The 20,455-nt window shown below is 41.4% G+C and overlaps 1 protein-coding gene across 2 annotated transcripts in view; it reads right to left on the minus strand.

Annotated features, from left to right (window-relative positions):
- ECHDC1 (ethylmalonyl-CoA decarboxylase 1) overlaps positions 1-20,455 on the minus strand; it is a 44,852-nt gene that overhangs the window by 18,503 nt on the left and 5,894 nt on the right. For both annotated transcript variants that reach the window (XM_074948396.1, XM_074948397.1), the window contains exons 2-3: positions 9,115-9,336; positions 3,801-3,943 (exon numbers count right to left, since the gene is read on the minus strand). In XM_074948396.1, the coding sequence (XP_074804497.1) occupies positions 3,801-3,943; positions 9,115-9,334 (363 nt within the window). In that variant the 5' untranslated portion in view covers positions 9,335-9,336. The remainder of the gene's footprint in view (positions 1-3,800; positions 3,944-9,114; positions 9,337-20,455) is intronic.

A 20,455-nucleotide genomic window follows, 5' to 3' on the forward strand; every position in this document is an offset into this window, starting at 1 on the left:
AAATATTTAGAGCTAGTCAAACAATGCCAAATTATCCCTCACAGGACATTTTTGATTTTATTTATTTTATGAAAAAACAAAACAAACCCCAAGAAATTTTCAATTTTCAATTCAATGTTGAGTGTAAATTTTCAGTTCTCAGTATAAATTTTTGCTTTTCAAAAAACCAGAAAATTTAGACCAAGATGAAAATTTTCCATTGAAAATTTTATTTTTGTCAAAAAATGTTTCAATTAAAAAATTCTGACATCTACTAGCCTCCCCTTTTATTTCAGTTTGCAAAGTCTATTCACTGAATTGCACATATGTATTTCTAGAACAAATGTTTCAGTTCTGCTTAAGAGAGAGAGAGTGAGCATGCTAGTTATTCCTGTAGCTGTGTGGATGAGACAGAACAAATCTGTGGATAAGGAAAACATTTTTTGCTTCAGTCTTCCAAGTAAAACAAATTTTAATGTGATGAATAAACAACTCCATTTCACTTACATATGTATTTTTTGCAGACTCAGTTTTAGTGCTAGTTAAAGGTGCTGTGTTGACTGAAGTTTTCTACTCACAGCAAGTATAGCACATGCAGGTCAAGCTTATTTCATACTGCCCTGCCAACATGTCTTAAGTAGTTACTAGAATGACCACCTGCTAGGTGGGAGAACATTTCAGCTACTCTGCCATTTATTTCTGGGCTTCTGAGAGCACAACATGACACCACTGCTTTGTATGAAGACAACTGGCAGTTTAATATATGAGAGCAGATCTTTAGCTAGTGTAAACTGTCATGGCTCCATTTAAGTCCATTTATGTGGCTCTGTCCCATAACAACTCAAAGGTTGCTTGGAAATGGCATTTCACAGTACATATGACTGTATTTTAAGATATCAGATTTTTATCCATTATTACAGGTCTGATCTCACACCTATTGAAGTCAATAGCAGCTCTCCCATTCCCATCTGGTGCAGGAGTAAGCCCCTATTTGATCATGTCTAGTATTATTGTGCAAGAAGAAAAAATTCAATATGATTGCAGATATTGATGTTACGACAATGTTCAGGCTCAGACCAGAGTGCTGCATTTTATATGCTATCATCAACAGGATGCAGCCAAACAAATTGTCCCTGACGAATTTGTTTATACTTTATCGCACCACAGTGGAGTCCTTGCATTCAAACTGGCACTTTTGTACACTTTTAATTTCATGCTGAAAGTCAAAACGGAAACTAAAGATTAATCGGGTGGAACATTTTGATAAGCATGTCTGTGATTCAGTAGACAAAAACAAATCTCTTCCTACTAGAGCTTTTCAGAATAACTATCAGGCGGTAGAAAGATTTGTCTATTTCACATGGACAGATTATGAGAAGAACTCTCAGAAACCTTATCTCAGCTCTGACCAATTATATTTACAGACTTTTCTGATAAGACAGAAAGAAAAGAAGAAGTAGGTTACCAGACACAGAACGTGATCAGAAGAAGAAACATGTTCTTTGCAGGCTACTGGAACAATCACACTTTTAGCTAAAAGAAAAGGAGGACTTGGGGCACCTTAGAGACTAACCAATTTATCTGAGCATGAGCTTTCGTGAGCTACAGCTCACTACTATCCTCAGAGTAAGAAGAAAACGAATCAAAGTGCACAAAGTAAATAAAAATATAGGAATGAACTATTTGTTGGTACAAAGACAAGTAAGTTTGTTGGGGGAAGGAAAACCCCATTCACAGAGAAAATAGAATATGAAACCATATTGATGGTCTTAGAACATCACTGCTCCTGTAAGAGTCAAATAGCCTCGGTTACGCTCTCAACTAAAGCAAGCTCCCCACAGACCACTGGTAGTCTACAAATCGCAGCTCAGGAATCACTGCCTTACAGCTTCTAGAGAGGGATCAAGAAAAGGTGCGAGTTTCCTCCATTCCTCTCACCTGTCCCCTCTAGACCAGTGGTTCCCAAACTTGTTCCGCCGCTTGTGCGGGGAAAGCCCCTGGCGGGCCGCGCCAGTTTGTTTACCTGCCGCGTCCGCAGGTTCGGCCGATTGTGGCTCCCAGTGGCCGCAATTCGCTGCTCCAGGCCAATGGGAGCTGCTGGAAGCGGCGGCCAGTACATCCCTCGGCCTGCGCCACTTCCAGCAGCTCCCATTGGCCTGGAGCAGCGAACCGCGGCCACTGGGAGGCGCAATCGGCCGAACCTGCGGACGCGGCAGGTAAACAAACCGGCCCGGCCTGCCAGGGGCTTTCCCCGCACAAGCCGCGGAACAAGTTTGGGAACCACTGTACTAGAGCTTCCCCTCTGTTTCAGTTAGCTGTATCTCTGTGGTTTTCTGCAGAGTAAGGGTATTGCTGTTCTTAAGCTAGGGTCTGCTCCTGCAGGCAAAGTCACAGAAAAACAAGTTTTTTTTAAACGTGCCATTCCTGCTCATTTGTTTTCTGTAATTTGGTCAACAAGCCAATGACACCCATGCAGAAAGCACTTTGTCCCAGGAAAGAACAGGGGCTGCCTCCTAGCCAGCGTTACCTCTGTGCTATCATTTTTTATTTTCAGATTAGAAGCGATTAAATAGGCAGGGAGGAGGAGCCACTAGAGGGCATGAAAATCCTTCAATTTTCTGGGCCATCTTTCTGCCTCTCTGTACCAAAGGAAAAATGCAAGATTTGTGATGGATCTACAAAAATCACAGAAAACAAATCAGAAAATTACTCAAATAAAAAATTGTTTTTCAATAATTGCATTAAAAAAAAAAAAGAAATGCCATGGAGAAAAGCCACCATGCAAAAATGCAATGAAAAAAGTACTGGACCAGACACAAAAGCTATTCCCCCACCTTCACCATGCGGATGATCAAAAACCTAATGTTCCACCCTTCATTAATGAGTAGAGTTCTGCAAGACTGGATTAAAAGCAAATGTTATTCCTCATGCTATACAGCTTTAGCGTTTTCAGAGATATTCAATCCCAGTGGATGGATGTTTCAGGGATCGGCAATTTTAAACAATCTCTCACATCTGAAAAATTGGTTTGAATACAGCCAAGGTCATTAAGCCAAAAGTGTATTTGAAGTGTTCTCAGGCCAGTTCTGTGGCTTTTGTGGTTTTATTTTAGTTCTTGTATGTGATTTGGCTTCTTGGAGAGAAAGTACTTTCTTTGAACAAGATCGTATCAATACCTATCCACTCCATTCCTCTCAGTAAGTCTACTGAGGACCATTTTACCTCAGCCTTCCCTCCTGTTGCAGTGGATCCAGTTTGTATAAACAGAATGCTGAATGTCAAAGAAACTTTACATGGAAATAGACACTTCGAGAATTATTAAATATGGAATGAAAGAGAAAGCTTAATCTGCAAACTACAAGAACAAGTTGGCACACATTTGGTTTGCAAAGACCTTTCAGCTACTTTTTACTTATTATAACAACACTCATGTGACATAAATGGAGATTTCTATGTATAATCGCAGCACGAGCACTGTGGAACATCCTTGCTTGAAAAAAAGAGTTCCTCAGAACATCAAAGATTGCACCTTCTACCAAAAATAAAATGTATATTAATCACTTGGCCACTAATGTGCTGATACTACCGCTGATCACGCTAATATTTTATCATTGTTTCTTTGCTTACGCACTTGTCTGTATCCATCTGTTGTCTCATCATATACTTAAATTATAAGCTCTTTGTGCCAGGGACCATTTTGTTGTTCTGTGTTTGTACAGTGCCTAGAACAATGAGGTGCTCTTCTATGAAAGAGGCTCCCACGTGGTATGGTAACACAAAGAAAATAATAGTAATACATAATAATATAATAATAAACTTGCCTCTGAGCTGGACATTGCTCTGACAGCATTCAAATCAGATCCTGAGCAAAAGGTATTTTCTGCACCATGGATGATAAAACCTTTCCCATCCTTCCAATTTTCCAGTTCAGTTACCCTCTCCTGGAGTTCTAGCATCATAGTGCCTGTCATTAGGGGAGAAAAGCACAACTGTGTCAATAGGGACACAATCAGAGTGTAATCTTACTGTACTGCTTGATATTTCAATTGTGCACCACCAAGAATACCTTATACCAACAGAGAATTAGTAAATGATTGCTGGAAACATTTAAAGTAAAACAACACCTTGAGATATTGGGTCAACGTCTGGCATAGAACATCAGAGACCTTAAGCACATGCTTAACTTTGAGTGGTGACTTGTAAGGCACTTCTATGAGATTAATATTAAGCATATGTTATAATGACATCAAAATACTACTCACTTCCCTAGAGAAGTAATGACATGCATAGCATTTTTGGTGGACAATTCAGTTTCTGACGTCCTGAGGAATTTTTAGTGAAGGAAGGATATTCCACAATGCTCATGCTGCATTTATAGAAAGAGTAACTTGACTTTAGTGAAACTACTCATGCTTAAAGTTAAGCTTTTAAGTGCTTTCCTGGACCAGAACCATAGTCAACAGATGAAAGAAGAAACACACAGTCAAAGTCAAGGAGATCATCAGGAAGGAAGCTAGTGATGGTGAACATGGACCCTCTCCCCTCCCTAAGGCAATTAAAATGGGGGTACAAAAAGATCAGCACATATACACAGCAAATATGTGTTAACTGGTAAATGAACATCCAGAGGCCAAGTTATAAGCAGAATTCATTGTTAATAACTCAGGTCTTGCCTTGGTGAACAGTTAGTGTGCAGAAGGTTGAGGTGTAAATCTACAGAGCACTAGCGTGTTGCACACTAACTGTGCATGTGGTCCCTGCTACTGTGCACTAAAAGTCACCTGGTGAACACTGGCTTACTCCTGTTTTGCAGCAGAGTAGATCAATGTGCTAACTTTAAAAAAAAAATCAAATATGATACCATTTTTGGAGTCTAGACAGTTAAAAACTATCTCACTACCCTTACAGCTTGGCTCCTTTCCCTTTCAACCTTGGTCAAACTAGAATTCAACAAAGATGTCTGGGCTGCTGAAATTGGTTTCACTAGGCTTAAGCTGATATTATGAACATTTGTTTCCAAAGAGCATTTCAAACAGGAGGCTATCAGATTCTAACTAGAAAAAAAAAATAGCAAGACTATATCCATATTGCCCATTAGCTATTTGCCAACATATTCTTGCTCAGCTTTCTGTTCCATGAGTTGTTCAAGCACAGAATAAACATTATTCCTAAGACAAAACTTGCTGTATAAAGTAAATGTTTGGCAAACAGTTTTTATGCTACAGTTTGTTAGTGATATTTTTAAGCTTTCTAACAAAAGTGTGCATTTTATATATATTACACACACATGTATGACTATTTAGAGAAGCCAGGTATCCAAGGATAGGCTCTTTCTGACAAGACCTTTCTGGAGCAAGGACTATAATTTACTGTGTTTGTAGGTTGCTTAGCACAATGAGCACTGGTTTCTTGACGACTCTGCACTACCATAATATAAATAATTACACACACAAAAAAGGAATGAAATTTGGAAAAAATATGTGAGCATGTAATCAAAGACTGTATCATAATCCATACACAGAAGGGGGCCAAATTAAGGTTGCACAGACAAGCATAATTCTGGCATTTCCTAACTTTTCAGTGCTTGATTTCGCAACCTTAACAACGTAGATATGTTCGTGTAATTTCCTAGGGTTTTAAAAAAGCAAACTGAAAAAGAAAAAAAACCCAGAAATTGTATCATGCTGGCATCATATTACCATTGATGTCAGTTATCAGTGAGGTTGGAACCTTTAGATCCATGACAGAGCTTCTGCTCTGCCCTCTCTAAGCAGCTCCTGTTCCAGCCTTCTCTCTTCTCCATCTCGGACTCCTCACTCTGGTCCCATTCTCCTCACCTAGGTAGGCCCATTTCCATTTGTCAGGCTTCTATCCCCAGTCCATTTGTCCAGCCATTCCCAATTCCCTCCACCATCCAGCTCGTCCCAGTCTCCCCCCAGCTCCTCAACTGATTTCAGTCTTCCCTCCCACATCTATCAGCTCCCAAACCCTATTTCCCTCCCTGGCTCCCAAGTCCTAGTCTCCTAGCCCAGCCAGTCCAAGCCTCCCACAACACCAACTCCAAGTCCTAGTTTCCCACACCCTTTCTCACCCCCAGCATCCAGTTCCAGTTTCCCTCCACAGCTCCTGTTCTTTGTCCCCGATTCCAAATCATGCAGCTTCTTCCCCCAAGCTGCCAAGGCAGAGCAGGGTCTCACAGAGTACCTGAGAGAAAGGCTCCCTTGCCCTCAGTTCAGATGCCCAGACCTGGCATGGCCTGCTATCCAGAGCTGAAATTGCATGGAAAGTTCTGCTCATCTCAAGGCTGAAGCATGCCAGGGTAGACAGAATCCTTGGGGAATTTAGCTGCTAAAATCAAAGAAATCCCTACTGAGCATGTGCAAACTGCATTTTTTTTTTTTTTTAAGGCTTATAACTCAGCCATATTTGGGTGGATTTTAATGTGGACACCAAAAGGCATATCCTGACACAAAGGCCGTCCTCTTCTATATTTCAAGTCCCTATTCAAAAGCATGGGAGCACGAGAGCTTTTCAAATAAAAAGTAAAAAAAATTTAATGTGGACAAAACAACATTTTTCCCTAGCTTCATTCTCTGAAACGGATGAATTGTTTTGACTGAAATTTTCAAAAATAAAATTAATAATAATAATAATAATTCAGCCTGAGGCTGACAAGCAAAATTACAAGCAACCAAAAACAGTCTTATAATGTGGAGTGTTGGACCAACTTAATAATAGTTAGAACAACTAGTCCCGCCTATTGTAATACATTGTAGTGATCAGCAAATAGCTAGTGAATTAAAGAGCTGCAATAACATATTCCACTCAGCTGAAGGCGAAGGACTGAATTAACACAGAGAATGAATTAACTGTCATCTCATCTCCTAGAGGGTCTTCCTTGAGGTGAGGATTTGGAGGCACACTGGTGGGGAAGCTTTCTAGCTGTGCCTGTTTCATGGATAAATACAAATTTCCAAGGCTGTCAGTCTAGAACTTTTCATGCATATTAAATTGGCTAAAAATAAACTTAATGTGCCTACATTGATATATTACATAAAAAAATTAAGAGAACCAAACGTTAGGAAGTGCCAGATTTACGGGTATCCATACAACCTTAATTCAGCCCCCTTGTATGTCCTGGATGTACTGAATGAGGCAGGGATCCTGTGAAAAACACAGCATATGATTGTGTAATTAAAGTCTGTACTGTGATGTATATGCATAAGGGGGCTGAACTGTAAGGCTTAGCAAGTCTCAAAGCTAGGGCTACAGAGCTGTCGGCAGCAAACACCTCCACACTGCCACCCAGCAGCAGCAGTCACTGCTCGCTGCACTATCCATGACTATCTACATACACAAACCACAGGAAGTCCCGCCTCAAGGGGTCCGACAGGCAGTAGCTTCATGTCTCCTGATTGACTCCCCGCCTTATATAAACCCAAATGGTGTTCCAGGAAGTGTCCAGGCAACAGGGCAGATCTTCTGTAGCTGCCATGACCTTAACTTCTGCTTTCTGCTCTTAACTCCTGGTTTTGACCTTGGCTTAATTTGGACTTCACTTCCTGACCTAGACCCTGACACCTGACTTGGACTCTAACCTTTGATATCAACCTCGGCCTGGCACTTGACTTCTAACTCCTTCACCACTCTAAGGCTCGGGTTTGACACTGCTCTGACCATTAGCCCTGAATGCCTTTGTCAGGATCCTGACATGAATTAAGATTGCACAGACAACCTTAAAACTGGCATTTCATAACTTTCTCCTAATTTTCTAGTTCTATCACCTACTCCTGCTACTAGGTATCCTTCAGCAGCTCCCAGGCATTCCCAGGATTATGGCTGTTGTTACTGCTTCTGCAGTGATGTGGGCTGCCTTTAGAATGTTCATGTGATCATTATTATTTTTTTGGCACATTTTTCCCGGGGAATGCAAATGAGAGAAGAGATATGGTAAGTCTGTAAGGATTTATATCCTCATTTTAAAAGTGGGGAATTCAGACACAGAGGGTTAGTGACGTGCCCATTGGACACACAGCAAGTCCATGACAGCGATTACAATAAAGTCCACAAGTCTTTAACCCAGTTCCCTGTATTATCCACTAGAGCAGCATCACTAGAATGTCCTGTTCTTAAATACGCTTAAATTGACACAGTAAATAGACGTACAGCCCTGTTCATATGATGTCAGACATACTATGGGTATAATACCGTATATGTTGTAGGTACTGACTGATGTAGGCTGGAGATACTGAGAACCGTAGGCTTTAGTCTGAAAACTCCCTTTATTAACTAATCTAAGAATAAAGAATATAATCTGCAATTAATTTGCCCAACTGGAAAGTTCCTCATGGGAGAATCCAGAGTTCTACGATAAGAGTAGGGGCAGACAGACCATAAGGATATATGAAAACAACTTTTAGGATGTTTCTAACTGGGCTGAGAATGTTCATCCTTTAGTAAATAAGTTGGTATGTTACGTGTAAAACTGATGGAAGAAGAAAGGGTGGACAGGTTGGTATATGTGGTTGGAAAAGGCCAAACTATAAAGTGCTGGGTGATGGAGAGTAGAAAGCAAGTTGGAGAAACTATGTTCAAGTCCTCCTTGCACCTCAATTTCCCAATCTACAAAATGGGCATCATGATATCTGCCAACATTTGTCAAGTGTTTTGAGTTGAAAGACACAATTATTTTTATTTGCTTCTAGAACAGCTGGGATGGATGGAAGGAACAAAGTATAAAGAGAAAGAGCAGGAAGGAAGGATTGAGCTGACTGAAAAAAGGGCAAGCATGTTCTGACAGATGGCTTTGTCCGGTGTCTAAAGTTTCTTGTGTTTTTATGTTTATTACGGAGTTATCGTGCAGAACAGTAATCAGTTAATGTATCTCTTATCAAAAGTCATGACCTCTTATTTCTAACTGTGACATAGTTATGGGCATAATTTTTCAGAGTCATATAGTTAAAGACCCAAAGGGACCACTAGACCACTTAGTCTGACCTCCTGTATATCACAAGCTACCAAGTCCCCCCAGCACCCGCATGCTAAATCCAACAATAGAAAAGAGATCAAAGTGAGACCAGCAAAACTCTAGGGTAACTGCAAAAGAAAAAAAAAATCCTCACACATTGTCAGTACCTGTGAACGCATTCATTTGCTTTGGGTTGTTCAAGGTCAGGACTCTAATGCCATGGTCTTCCTTAGAAAGGTTGATGGATCCACCACCAAACTGCTGAAGTTTCTTCTTTATCGCTTCTTCCTCAAAGCCATGGACACCATTATAAAGTGACACACCTCTTTGCAGGAACAGTCTACTCTTTGTGGTTTGGAGTAAACTTTTCCAAAGAGAGACTGCCATTTCTGGAAGGAAACACACAGCAGAAAATGATCACACCTCAGCTATTTTCTCCCTTTCAGATCCAATCCAGTTCTTCAGCAGAGAAATGGGATCTTGTAAGATTAACCTTTCAAGTGAAACAGTCACAGAAAAGCCACAGACCTGAAGCTGGATACTTAAGAGATTTGCAAAAGCACTCAGGTTTCATCTAATTAAGCTCCCACTGACTCAATGGGTTTTACCACAGATTTCAATGGGAGAAAAGTTAGGCCTACGCTGAGCATGTTTGGAAATTCCACCCTTAAAGTAATTTAAGAACCCTTAGATGAGACTGGAATGACCTGCTCAATAAACAAAGTTAATTACTGAGGTTTTCTAGCTGTTTACTCTACACCAGTCTGAGGAAAAGGACTTCTCTTCCAGAACAACTAATAACCATATATACATAATTATAGTGGCCGATATAATTATAGTGGCATACAAAAGCATCAGTATTGTTATGGATATATCAGGTCTTTCTATGATGAACCCTTCGTTTTACAGGTTTCCTATTGGTTGCAAGAGTCTTCTCCAGTTAATCTTGGTATACAGATTTTAGAGTGGTAGCCGTGTTAGCCTGTATCAGCAAAAAGAACGAGGAATACTTGTGGCACCTTAGAGACTAACAAATTTATTTGAGCATAAGCTTCCATGGGCTAAAGCCCACTTCATCAGATGCATGCAGTGAAAAATACAGTAGGAAGATACATATATATATACACATATATACACACACACACACAGAGAACATGAAAAAATGAGGGTTGCCATACCAACTCTAACGAGACTAATCGATTAATGTGGGCTATTATCAGCAGGAGGAAAAAAAACTTTTGTAGTGATAATCAGGATGGCCCATTTCAAACAGTTGACAAGAAGCTGTGAGTAACAGTAGAGGGGAAATTAGCATGGGGAAATAGTTTTTAGTTTGTTTCAGAGTAGCAGCCGTGTTAGTCTGTATCTGCAAAAAGAAAAGGAGTCCTTGTGGCACCTTAGAGACGAACAAATTCATTTGAGCATAAGCTTTCGTGAGCTACAGCTCACTTCATCGGATGCATGATGAAGTGAGCTGTAGCTCACAAAAGCTTATGCTCAAATAAATTCGTTAGTCTCTAAGGTGCCACAAATACTCCTTTTCTTTTTAGTTTGTGTAACGACTCATCCACTCTCAGTCTTTATTCAAGCCTAATTTAATGGTGGCCAGTTTGCAAATTAATGCCAGTTCTGCAGTTTCTCGTTGGAGTCTGTTTTTGAAGTTTTTTTGTTGAAGGATTGCGACTTTTAGGTCTGTAACTGAGTGTCCAAGGAGGTTGAAGTGTTCTCCGACTGGTTTTTGAATGTTATAATTCTTGACATCTGATTTGTGTCCATTTATTCTTTTGTGTAAAGACTGTCCAGTTTGGCCAATGTACATGGCAGAGGGGCATTGCTGGCACATGATGGCATATATCACATTGGTAGATGTGCAGGTGAACGAGCCCCTGATAGTGTGGCTTTTGTGATTATGATGGTGTCCCTTGAATAGACATGTGGACAGAGTTGGCAACGGGCTTTGTTGCAAGGATAGGTTCCTGGGTTAGTGTTTTTGTTGTGTGGTTGCTGGTGAGTATTTGCTTCAGTTTGGGGGGCTGTCTGTAAGCGAGGACTGGCTATCTATCGTATTTTCCACTGCATGCATCTGATGAAGTGGGCTTTAGCCCATGAAAGACTATGCTCAAATAAATGTGTTAGTCTCTAAGGTGCCACAAGTATTCCTCGTTCTTTTGGTATATAGAGTGTCTCTTCCTGGGAGCTATACTTTGTTGTGTTCGTGTATGTGAAAAACAACCAGATAGTTACAACTGTAACTTTACAGCAACCCTGTATTTTTACTGACGAAGATCTAAATCTAAAAATTACAGAAAGTTCCTCCCCATGGAAAGAAGTTTCTAACAGGGCATAATTGTCCACAAATGATTTCACAAGGACCTGGGGGGAAAGATCTGTGTTAGCTGGAGGCAGCTAACGTGAGGAAAAAGTCTGTTGGATGCTATCATATGAGGTCAAGAAAACTGTTCCCAGGAGATCTATGGAAAGGGTTTGAGTATGATTATTGCTTTATAACTTCCTAGCTCAGTCCTGCCTTTGCCCAAGAAAACACTGGAGTGTCCCGTTGCCACACAGAAGACATAACACATATTTATACCATTTTCCTGCAAGTGCTTTTAAAACTACAGATGCCTGTTAGACAAGAACCAGTATAAAGGGAACAAGGAGAGGACCATAAGAGACTAAGGCTATGGCTACACTAGAGAGCTTACAGCAGCATAGGTGCACCAGTGCAGCTGCGCTGCTGTAATCTCTCGCGTAGCTGCTTTAATGTGACGGGAGAGAGCTCTCCTGTTGACTTAATTAATCCAACCGCAACAGCAGTAGCTATGTGGGCGGGAGAAGCTCTCCCGCCGAGATAACGCTGTCCACATCGGCACTTAGGTTGATGTAACTTATGTCACTCAGAGGGGTGGCTTCTTCACAGCCCTGAGCGACATAAGTGCTAGTGTAGACATAGCCGAAGAAAGACCATTGAGAGACATGCTGCAATGTTTCTGTTCTCAGAATAGGACAAAAAGCCAAAGGAACTTTTTGTCAATCCTAAGGGTTCTTTCTGGGAAAGCAGCTCTGATCTGAACCCGAACCAAAGTTTATTCATAATAAAGAGAATTTTTGATAGCTGGCTTTTAAGTCGTGTATAGAGTGAATGGACATGTGTTTGTTAAAAATACAGCAAATTAATTATTATATATGCACACACTTTTCAGAACCTAAATAAAAAGAGTGAAGGGTGAACAATGATGCTACTGACGTGTTTGTCTTTCATAGCTTCCAATGTCAGAAGTGACCATTGAGATCTCAGCCAGTGGCTCTCAACCTTTTTGGGCTCATCTGTAAATGTTTATGACCTGTTGTGACCCAGTAAATAGTCTGGGGGAGGAGGCCCTGGGGCAGTTTCAGTCAGGTCCTGCATCTTGGGGGCGGGGTCCTGCCCAGCACTCATCCCACAGTGGTGGTTCCTACAGCACCTGTGCTGTGCGTATGGCTGGGCTTGGCTCTCCATTCAAGGCATTGCAACCTCCAGGGTTGCAGCGCCACTCAGGTTTGGCCCCACTCTCCCTCACGGGACTAAATTTGTGAGAGTGGAATTGTGACCTGGCTAATGGGGTTGCACTGCCCCTCACTCAAATTTGGCCTATCCGGACTCCCGTCATCATGATGGCTGGGCCAAGCCTGAGTAGCAGTGGGACCACAGAGATTGCAGTGCCTGGAGTAGGGAGGCGAGCCCAGCCCGCCCTGTAGGACAGGAGGCACGAGAGCTGCTATGCAGTGCTGTAACTAGGCATTTTAGTGCCCACGGTGAGCAAGCATATTTATGCCCCCTACTAGCGCCCTGCAAGGGACTATTTTTTTAATCCTGCTCCATCCCCAGAGTACCCACTCCCACCTGCTCCCTCGTTGTTTGTTGAATTTTTATCTCGCTCCCACTATTATGACAGTGGGATAAAAATTCAACAAACATTGCAGGAGCAGGTGGGCATTGCATGGGTGGGGCAAGAGTGGGATTAAAACATTAGTCCACCTGCGCCACAAACAACATGAACGCCCCAGCCAGCAGCCACCTCGCTCCGGCCACCCAGCTGCGAAGGCAACACTACCACTGCCAGCAGTAGCGCAGAAGTAAGGGTGGCAATATCATACCCGCTGCAGGGCTCTACCCCCATTGCATTTTTTCTGGCATTCCCTCTCACTCCCTCAGCTTTGCGCCCTGGGTGGCTGCCCCACTTGCCCTACCCTGGTTATGGACCTGCTGTCACGCGACCCTTTGAAACATTCTGGCGGCCCAATTTTGTGTCCCGACATGTGGGTTGAGAAACCCTGATCTAGTCTAACCTCCTGTATAATACGGGTCATAGAACGTCCCCAAAATCATTCCTAGAGCAGATCTTTTAGAAAAACATCCCATCTTGATTTAAAAATTGCCATTGATGGAGAATCCATCACCACCGTTGGTAAATTGTTCCAATGATTAACTGGAATCACCATTATAAATTTACACTGTTTCCTGTCTGAATTTCTGTAGCTTCAACTTCCAGCCACTGGATTGAGTTATACCTTTCTCTGCTAGAGTGAAGAGCTCATTATTATATATTTGTTCCCCATGTAGATATTTATAGACTGTAATCAGATCACCCCTTAACCGTCTCTTTTTTAAGCTAGATTGATCTTCTTAAGTTTATCAATATAAGGCATTTTTAAAAATCCTTTAATCATTCTTGTGCCTCTTCCCTGAACCCTCTCTAGTAGATCAACATCCTTCTTGAATTGGGAGCACCAGAACTGAACGCTGTATTTCAGCAGATGTCAGACCAATGCCAAATGCATAGGCAAAATAACCTCTCTACCCCTACTCGAGAATATCCTGTTTCCTGCATCCCAGGATCGCATTAGCTCTTTTAGCAACAAGGTCACATTGGGATCTTATGTTCAGCTGATTATCCATCATGACCCCCAAATCTTTTCCAGAGTCACTGCTTCCCAGGACAGAGCCCCCAATCCTGTAAATATGGCCTGCATTCTTTGTTCCTAGATATGTACATCTACACATAGCTGTTTTAAAATGCATATTGTTTGCCTGTGACCAGTTTACTAAGAAATCCAGATTGCCCTGTATCAGTGACCTGTCCTCTTCATTATTTACCACTCCCCCAATTTGTGTGTCATCTGCAATCTATATCAATGAAGATTTTACGTTTTACAGCCACCAATGTCACCCTTTACTGAGTGGCCAACACCAGTTCACCTGTGAGCTCTCAGTCCATTTCTGACTTTTCATGGTATATTGAAAATAGCTGTAAGACTTGAGGCCATAAACCTTGTGTTTGCCTCTTCTACCCTAAATAAATAAAAAAAGGTGTGTGTGTGTGTGTACGCATGTGCATGCACACGTATATATATTCTACAATGACACACACAGCAGCAGGGAAAGGGTTCATTTTACAGGGATAGCTATGGAAAACTTCTCCTAAAATAACAAGTAATTCTGTCTCTGGAGGTAAGTATAAGGTGTTATCTTCATCCATGACAGACTATTTCCATCTTACGTTAGAATATAACAGAGAGAGACTGTTTAAAAAAAAAAAAAAAAAATAGCTACCAAGTTGGTGATGAATTAATTTGTACTTCTTGTTCTGAGATCAATCTTTTATACTGTTTATAACTCCAAACTCTATTTAAATCACACACCTCCTTCTGCCCATGACATTTCAATAATCACATTTTAGAATTGTTTCAATTGTTTTTGTGCTCCAAGTATAGACTTAACAGATTTCCCAAGCTGTTTTTTTTTTTTAATTAAGTTGTTTTTCTGTCTGGTCTTTTTGATAGATCTTCTGATTTCTGTTTGCACAGCACCTAGCATAATAGGCCTTTCAGGACTACCATAAGACAAAGAAGAAGAAGAATACATAACACAAACGTACGTAACAAAGTGGACTAATTCACTAGTTTTTCATTATGGCAACCTGAGTTCACAGATGAAAATAGGCTGATGATCTCAACCTTCTGACCCTTCTATAGTCTATACTGGACATGCTACCACATAATAAAAGCTACTGCACAGCTGCTAGTCTCTGCTCAAGAGAGGACAGACTAGAGAAGCAGGGATGATCCAGGTGTGTTAGCAGAGCTGCACGGGATAGCTTGCACTGTGCTTTCCTTTATTATGCTTGACTTAATGCAGTGCCATTAGTCCCCCACTTTCACAGACTCAAAATTTCCACAGTCACCACAAAAAACAATACACTACATTTAACTGTCAGTGCAGCCTCCAAAGCATAAACTAATAAAAAGAGAGGTTTGGGTTTTTTGTGTAACTCACTGCCAAATTATACCTGTATGATCACGTTTGATATTTTAAATTTTGTCTGTTAAAAAAAAATAAGTTAAGAGCAAAATAGACTCAAGCTATGGAAATTTTATTCCAAAAAAAATCTGACAATTTAAATTGTGTGTGGCAGTATGCATTAACAGCCTTTTTTTACTATTATTGCTATGGCAATAAAGAACATCAGCAAGTGAAAGATTAGAAAACAAATTGGACATCATTGCCTGCTGATCATTAGTAATGCTCAATGACTCATACAAGACAAGGTATTATCATGGAATTATTTTTCACCATCCTCCATAATACTGGTCACTGTACAACATTTTCTAATTCAATGAAAAAAGAGATTTTTTAACAGCTCAGTCTGAGAAAGATAACCACCTAGGACAACAGGACTTGAAAGACCACTTAGGACAAGCATGGAATTTAAGCATTTAGCTCTTTCATACCAAAAGGAATTTTTGTTGATCTCTAACAAACAAAAAGCAAAATTTCAGTCAGTGTGGAGCACTTGCAGCCCACGGAATGGCTGGAATTGATTTTTGCAGGTTCTTTATGGTAAGAGCACAACAGACTGGAGTAAATATAACAAATGCTGTTTGGATTCTTTAATTATAAATATTCTCTGTTAAACCAATCAAGTAAAGTTGCTAAATTCTTGGATTATAATATGACTATACAGAACCAACTGGCCAAGAAGATAGAATGGCCCAATAGGACTTGAGAGACCCAGGTTCATGTGTAAAATGGGGACAACTACATTAAAGATTGTGAGGTGCTCAGAATGGTGGGGGACATATAAGTATGTGAGATAGACTATACTTCCACTAACAAAGTCCTAGTAAAACAGGGTATGCTACACTCCACTATTATCTGTACCATAATCAGTTTACGGAATAACTTTTTCAATGACAAACTTTCCTGTAGAAGTCACAGGTGGTCAACTTGGGAGTAATTACCGTTGTGGCCTGTTCGTATTGTTGGCATGTTTTTAAACTTGCCAGAGCTCTGGCATATTGCAAGTGATCACTGATATATATCTACACCAATGGCTGGTGATAGTTATCAATAAGGCTAAGATTTTGACATGGTTATTTTTAGTAAAAGTCACAGACAGGTCACAGGCAATAAATAAAAATTCACGGAAGCCGTGACCTATCTGTGACTTCTGCTGCTGCGACTCCATGGTTTTCCCCACCACCGTGGCGGCTGGCAGCTGTGGGGTTCCCCCTCCATCCTGCGGCCGGGAGCTGCAGGGTGACCATATATCCCAAAGAGAAAATGGGACACCCCAGCCGCTCGCTAGAGGCGTTCACCTCCCCCCACACGAGGCTGTCGCCCATCGCTGGAAACCTGAGGAGGGCCCCCCTCAGGAGTCTGTCACCTGTCGCTGGAACCTTGCAGGGGACCCCGTCACTGCTGTCGCCGGAGGGCCCCACTGGCTGTCAGCTCCAGAGTCCTGCAGCCCCTGGGGCTGAAGCAGAGAATGTCATGGAGGTCTCTGGAAGTCACGGATTTAGGGTTTTGTTTGCCCTTGGACTTTCAAATCATGGATTCATCTGAACGCATATCCAGTGTTGATACTTAAGTTCAATGCCAGAGGAGTGCTATGCACTGTTAGAGGTGCCAGCACACAGAGGAGCTGTTGTATCTTTTCTGAATGTCTCCGGTAACTGTCCAGGTGAAAGTTAAAGATATGACAGCTATTTTCAAAAAAGATAAAGAGAAAACTCCAGAATTGTGTCCAACATTCCTTCTCTAAACCAGGCAATTCCATGCTCCAAGACCAGGTGGGAGACTGTGAGCTATGATTCATAACTGCCATATTTGTCCTGGTTATGCAATCCCATTCTGTTAACCCAATTTCTTTCTCCCATCTGCAACAGCCTGGCACACTGTACTATTTGGGAACTGTTAGGAATAGTACTAGATGCTGCCAAAAGGGTGATGGGCCTGCCAGTGACCACTGGTCCAGCTTCCCTCCTGTTGCATATGGAGAGGGGAGAAAAATCTCCAATGGCCTCCTCCTGGGCATATCCTCATCTCACCTCTCCTTTCCTGGTATGTGGGGAAGGGAGCAAATAATTCAAAGGCTTTCTGAAAGTCCAAGTAGACAATAGCCACTGGATCACGTTTGTTGACCCCCTAATAGATTGTTGAGGCGTGATTTCCCTTTACAAAAGCTGTATTGACTCTTCCCCAACAAATCGTGTTCATCCATGTGTCAGATAATTCTGTTCGTCACTATAGTTTCAACCAATTTGTCTGGTACAGAAGTTAGGCTTATCAGCCTGTAATTGCCAGAAACGCTTTTGAAGCCTTTTTAAAAAAATGGTGTCACATTAGCTATCTTCCAGTCATCTTGTACAGAAGCTGATTTAAATTATATGTTACACACCACAGTTAGTAGCTCTGTAACTACCTCTGATTTCCTTCAGAACTCTTGGCAAATGCCATCTGGTCCTGGTGACTTCTTATTGTTAACTTTATCAATTCATTCCAAAACCACCTCTACTAACATGTGACTCTGGGACAGTTCCTCAGATTTGTCACCTAAAAAGAATGGCTCAGGTGTGGTAATCTCCCTCACATCCTCTGCAGTGAAAACCCATGCAAATAATTAATTTAGCTTCTCCACAATGGCCTTATCTTCCTTGATTGCTCCTTTAGCACCTTGATTGTCCAATGGCCCCACTGACTGTTTGGCAGGCTACCTGCTTCTGAAGTACTCACAAAAGTTTTTGCTGTTAGTTTTTGAGTCTTTGGCTAGTTGCCCTTCAAATTCTTTTCTGGCCTGCCTAATTAACTAATTTAACTGACCCTTCCCACATGCCTCTGAAATACTATGACATCTAGCCTAAGGTTGGTAAATAAAAGAGAGCTATGGATAGGAAGTATGTAAGGACATTCTTATACATATGTAAATCTGTAAAATGATTTTAAAATACTTATTTCACAGGTATGTTGTGAGGCTTAAATCATCAACAGATATAAGGATCTTGCATGAAACGTGCTATAGAAGCACATATTATTAATTCATCCCTTTTATAGATAAATAAGATGAAGCACAGCGAATTTAAGTAACCTGCCAATGAATCACAGGGAGTGATGAAAATAGAACTAGAGTCCTGGTTCCCAGTTCCCTGCTCTAACCACTAGAAAACATTGCTTTCTTAGCTTCTAGACAAGTAAACTTGTTGGCGAAGGAGGATGAACTAATATAAGTAGCTTCCCAATGAACCACTGATCAACTAAAATAAAGGAATGAGAAAAGTTTAAATGAACATTACAATACTAATTTAAAACTACTATACCTACCAGTTTTTTGCCTTTTGCTGTGCTTAGTATTTATTCCACATCCCTGTTTTCATCTAATTTTTTTTCCTGCGGACATTATTTTTGAACAGCTCAATATTTTGGATGGAAACCCAAGCGTTTTCTAATGTATTTGTTCTCCATTTGTTTTTGTCTTTTTTACATTCCTAGCATTCAAGCTTAGACCAGTACTGCCTTTCTGCTTTGAGCCAACTGTCTTCTGTGATTATTTTAATATATTTTTAAGCTCATTTCCATTTTCTTCATTCAATCATCCTGAAAGCATCTATTTCATTTGCTGCAGTATGTTGGAACCACATTCTTATTCTAACTCTTCCAGACCATGGTTGCAAATGTGTATGAATATAAAGGAATGTTTGTTACCAGAAATGTCGGGGGGGGGGGGGCAGGGGAGAAGCTACATTTCCTCTCCCTTTATCCATTTTTATGTGACTGATTACTGCTGTGTTGGATGGCAATCTCTGGATTTAAGAATGGATGTTCCTTTCTCATAAGATAGCAGCTCTCATGAAAGCGCTAAGCAGGATGAATGGTCTCTCCCAGGTGGCTTCTATGAGCTGATGCCAAAGCAGCTTTGGTGCCACAATAGGGTAGTACACACACTTGAATTAAACCCTTAGATTTAAGGTAACAAACAGTAAATGTTTTTATTAGCCCAGACTTTTCACTTGTACACTGACAAGATCAGTCAACAAAGAAATCACAGCAGGTAAGCACGCACGGAACCGCAACTGCTGTGGAGATTGTGGCCCTCAGGAATACTAAATAGCTGAGAGACCGCCCCCTTCCCTAAAGACACAGTTGAGCTCAGGCATGGCATTCTTTCTAATTGCCAATCCCTTTATGAACACTAAGCTCTTGGCCTCAGTGGTGTCTTTTGGCACAGAGACATAGGTGAAGGTGTGGGGAAGTCTATCAGGTATGCTGCACAGTAGGCCACATGTACTCTTGCAGCGGGACTTAGCATCACAGAAACGTACAGACTGCCCAGCTGCTGCCTGAGCATGGAGCCCTCTCTGTTGTTGTAGCAACAGCGGAGAGAGGCAATTTTCAAGTGCCACCCATTGGTGTCCCTGCCTATGCAGGAGACAATGGGCTCCTACAGCTTTCACTGCATGCACTACACTGTGGCAATAGAGGAGGTCTCTCCCTGCCCCAATGATCTATGTCAGAGGGGACGAAGGTGCTTCTGACAAGAGAGAATGACACAGCCCATCCCTGTCCTTCTGCAGACAGGGCCCCAGTAAGCTCATTAAGAGCAGGAATCTTCCTGGAAAGTTGGCTGTGGTTCCTTCTATAGTAAAGTCAACTGCGTATGCTGTGTTCTCATTCTGTACTACAGCAGGAGCCTTGTTGTGGGGACACAGTGTGGTCTAGTGCAGTGGTTCTCAAACTGTGGGATGGGATCTCCAGCTTAGACTTGTAATCCCCAGTCTTCAGGGAGAGAGAGACAGACAACCCAAGCCTGGTTTAATGTTCCTGAGCTTGTATAGTATGATTCGTAAATATTATGGGCCAGACATAGCCTCTAAAATTGAACCTGCAATTTTCTCCACCCAAGGTGTTTGGGTTTTGGGTTTTTTGGTTTTTTGTTTGGGGCGGGGGGGGGGAGAATCTGATAATTTAATTCCCCAACTCTGCAAGTAAATTGGCTCTGAGGGAGGAATAAATGCAACATTCTTATCATACCGTAGGGCTCAAAATGTAACTGTAAAAGGGGAATCATCATTGAGCGGGTTTACTTCCCATGAGTAGCTCTACGCTATTTAACATTTTTATCAAAGACCTGGAAGAAAACATAAAATTATCCCTGATATAATTTACAGATGACACAAAAATTGGGGGAGGGA

Source organism: Natator depressus, chromosome 3 (genome assembly GCF_965152275.1).
Source record: "Natator depressus isolate rNatDep1 chromosome 3, rNatDep2.hap1, whole genome shotgun sequence".
In the NCBI taxonomy this organism is placed as follows: Eukaryota; Metazoa; Chordata; order Testudines; family Cheloniidae; genus Natator; species Natator depressus.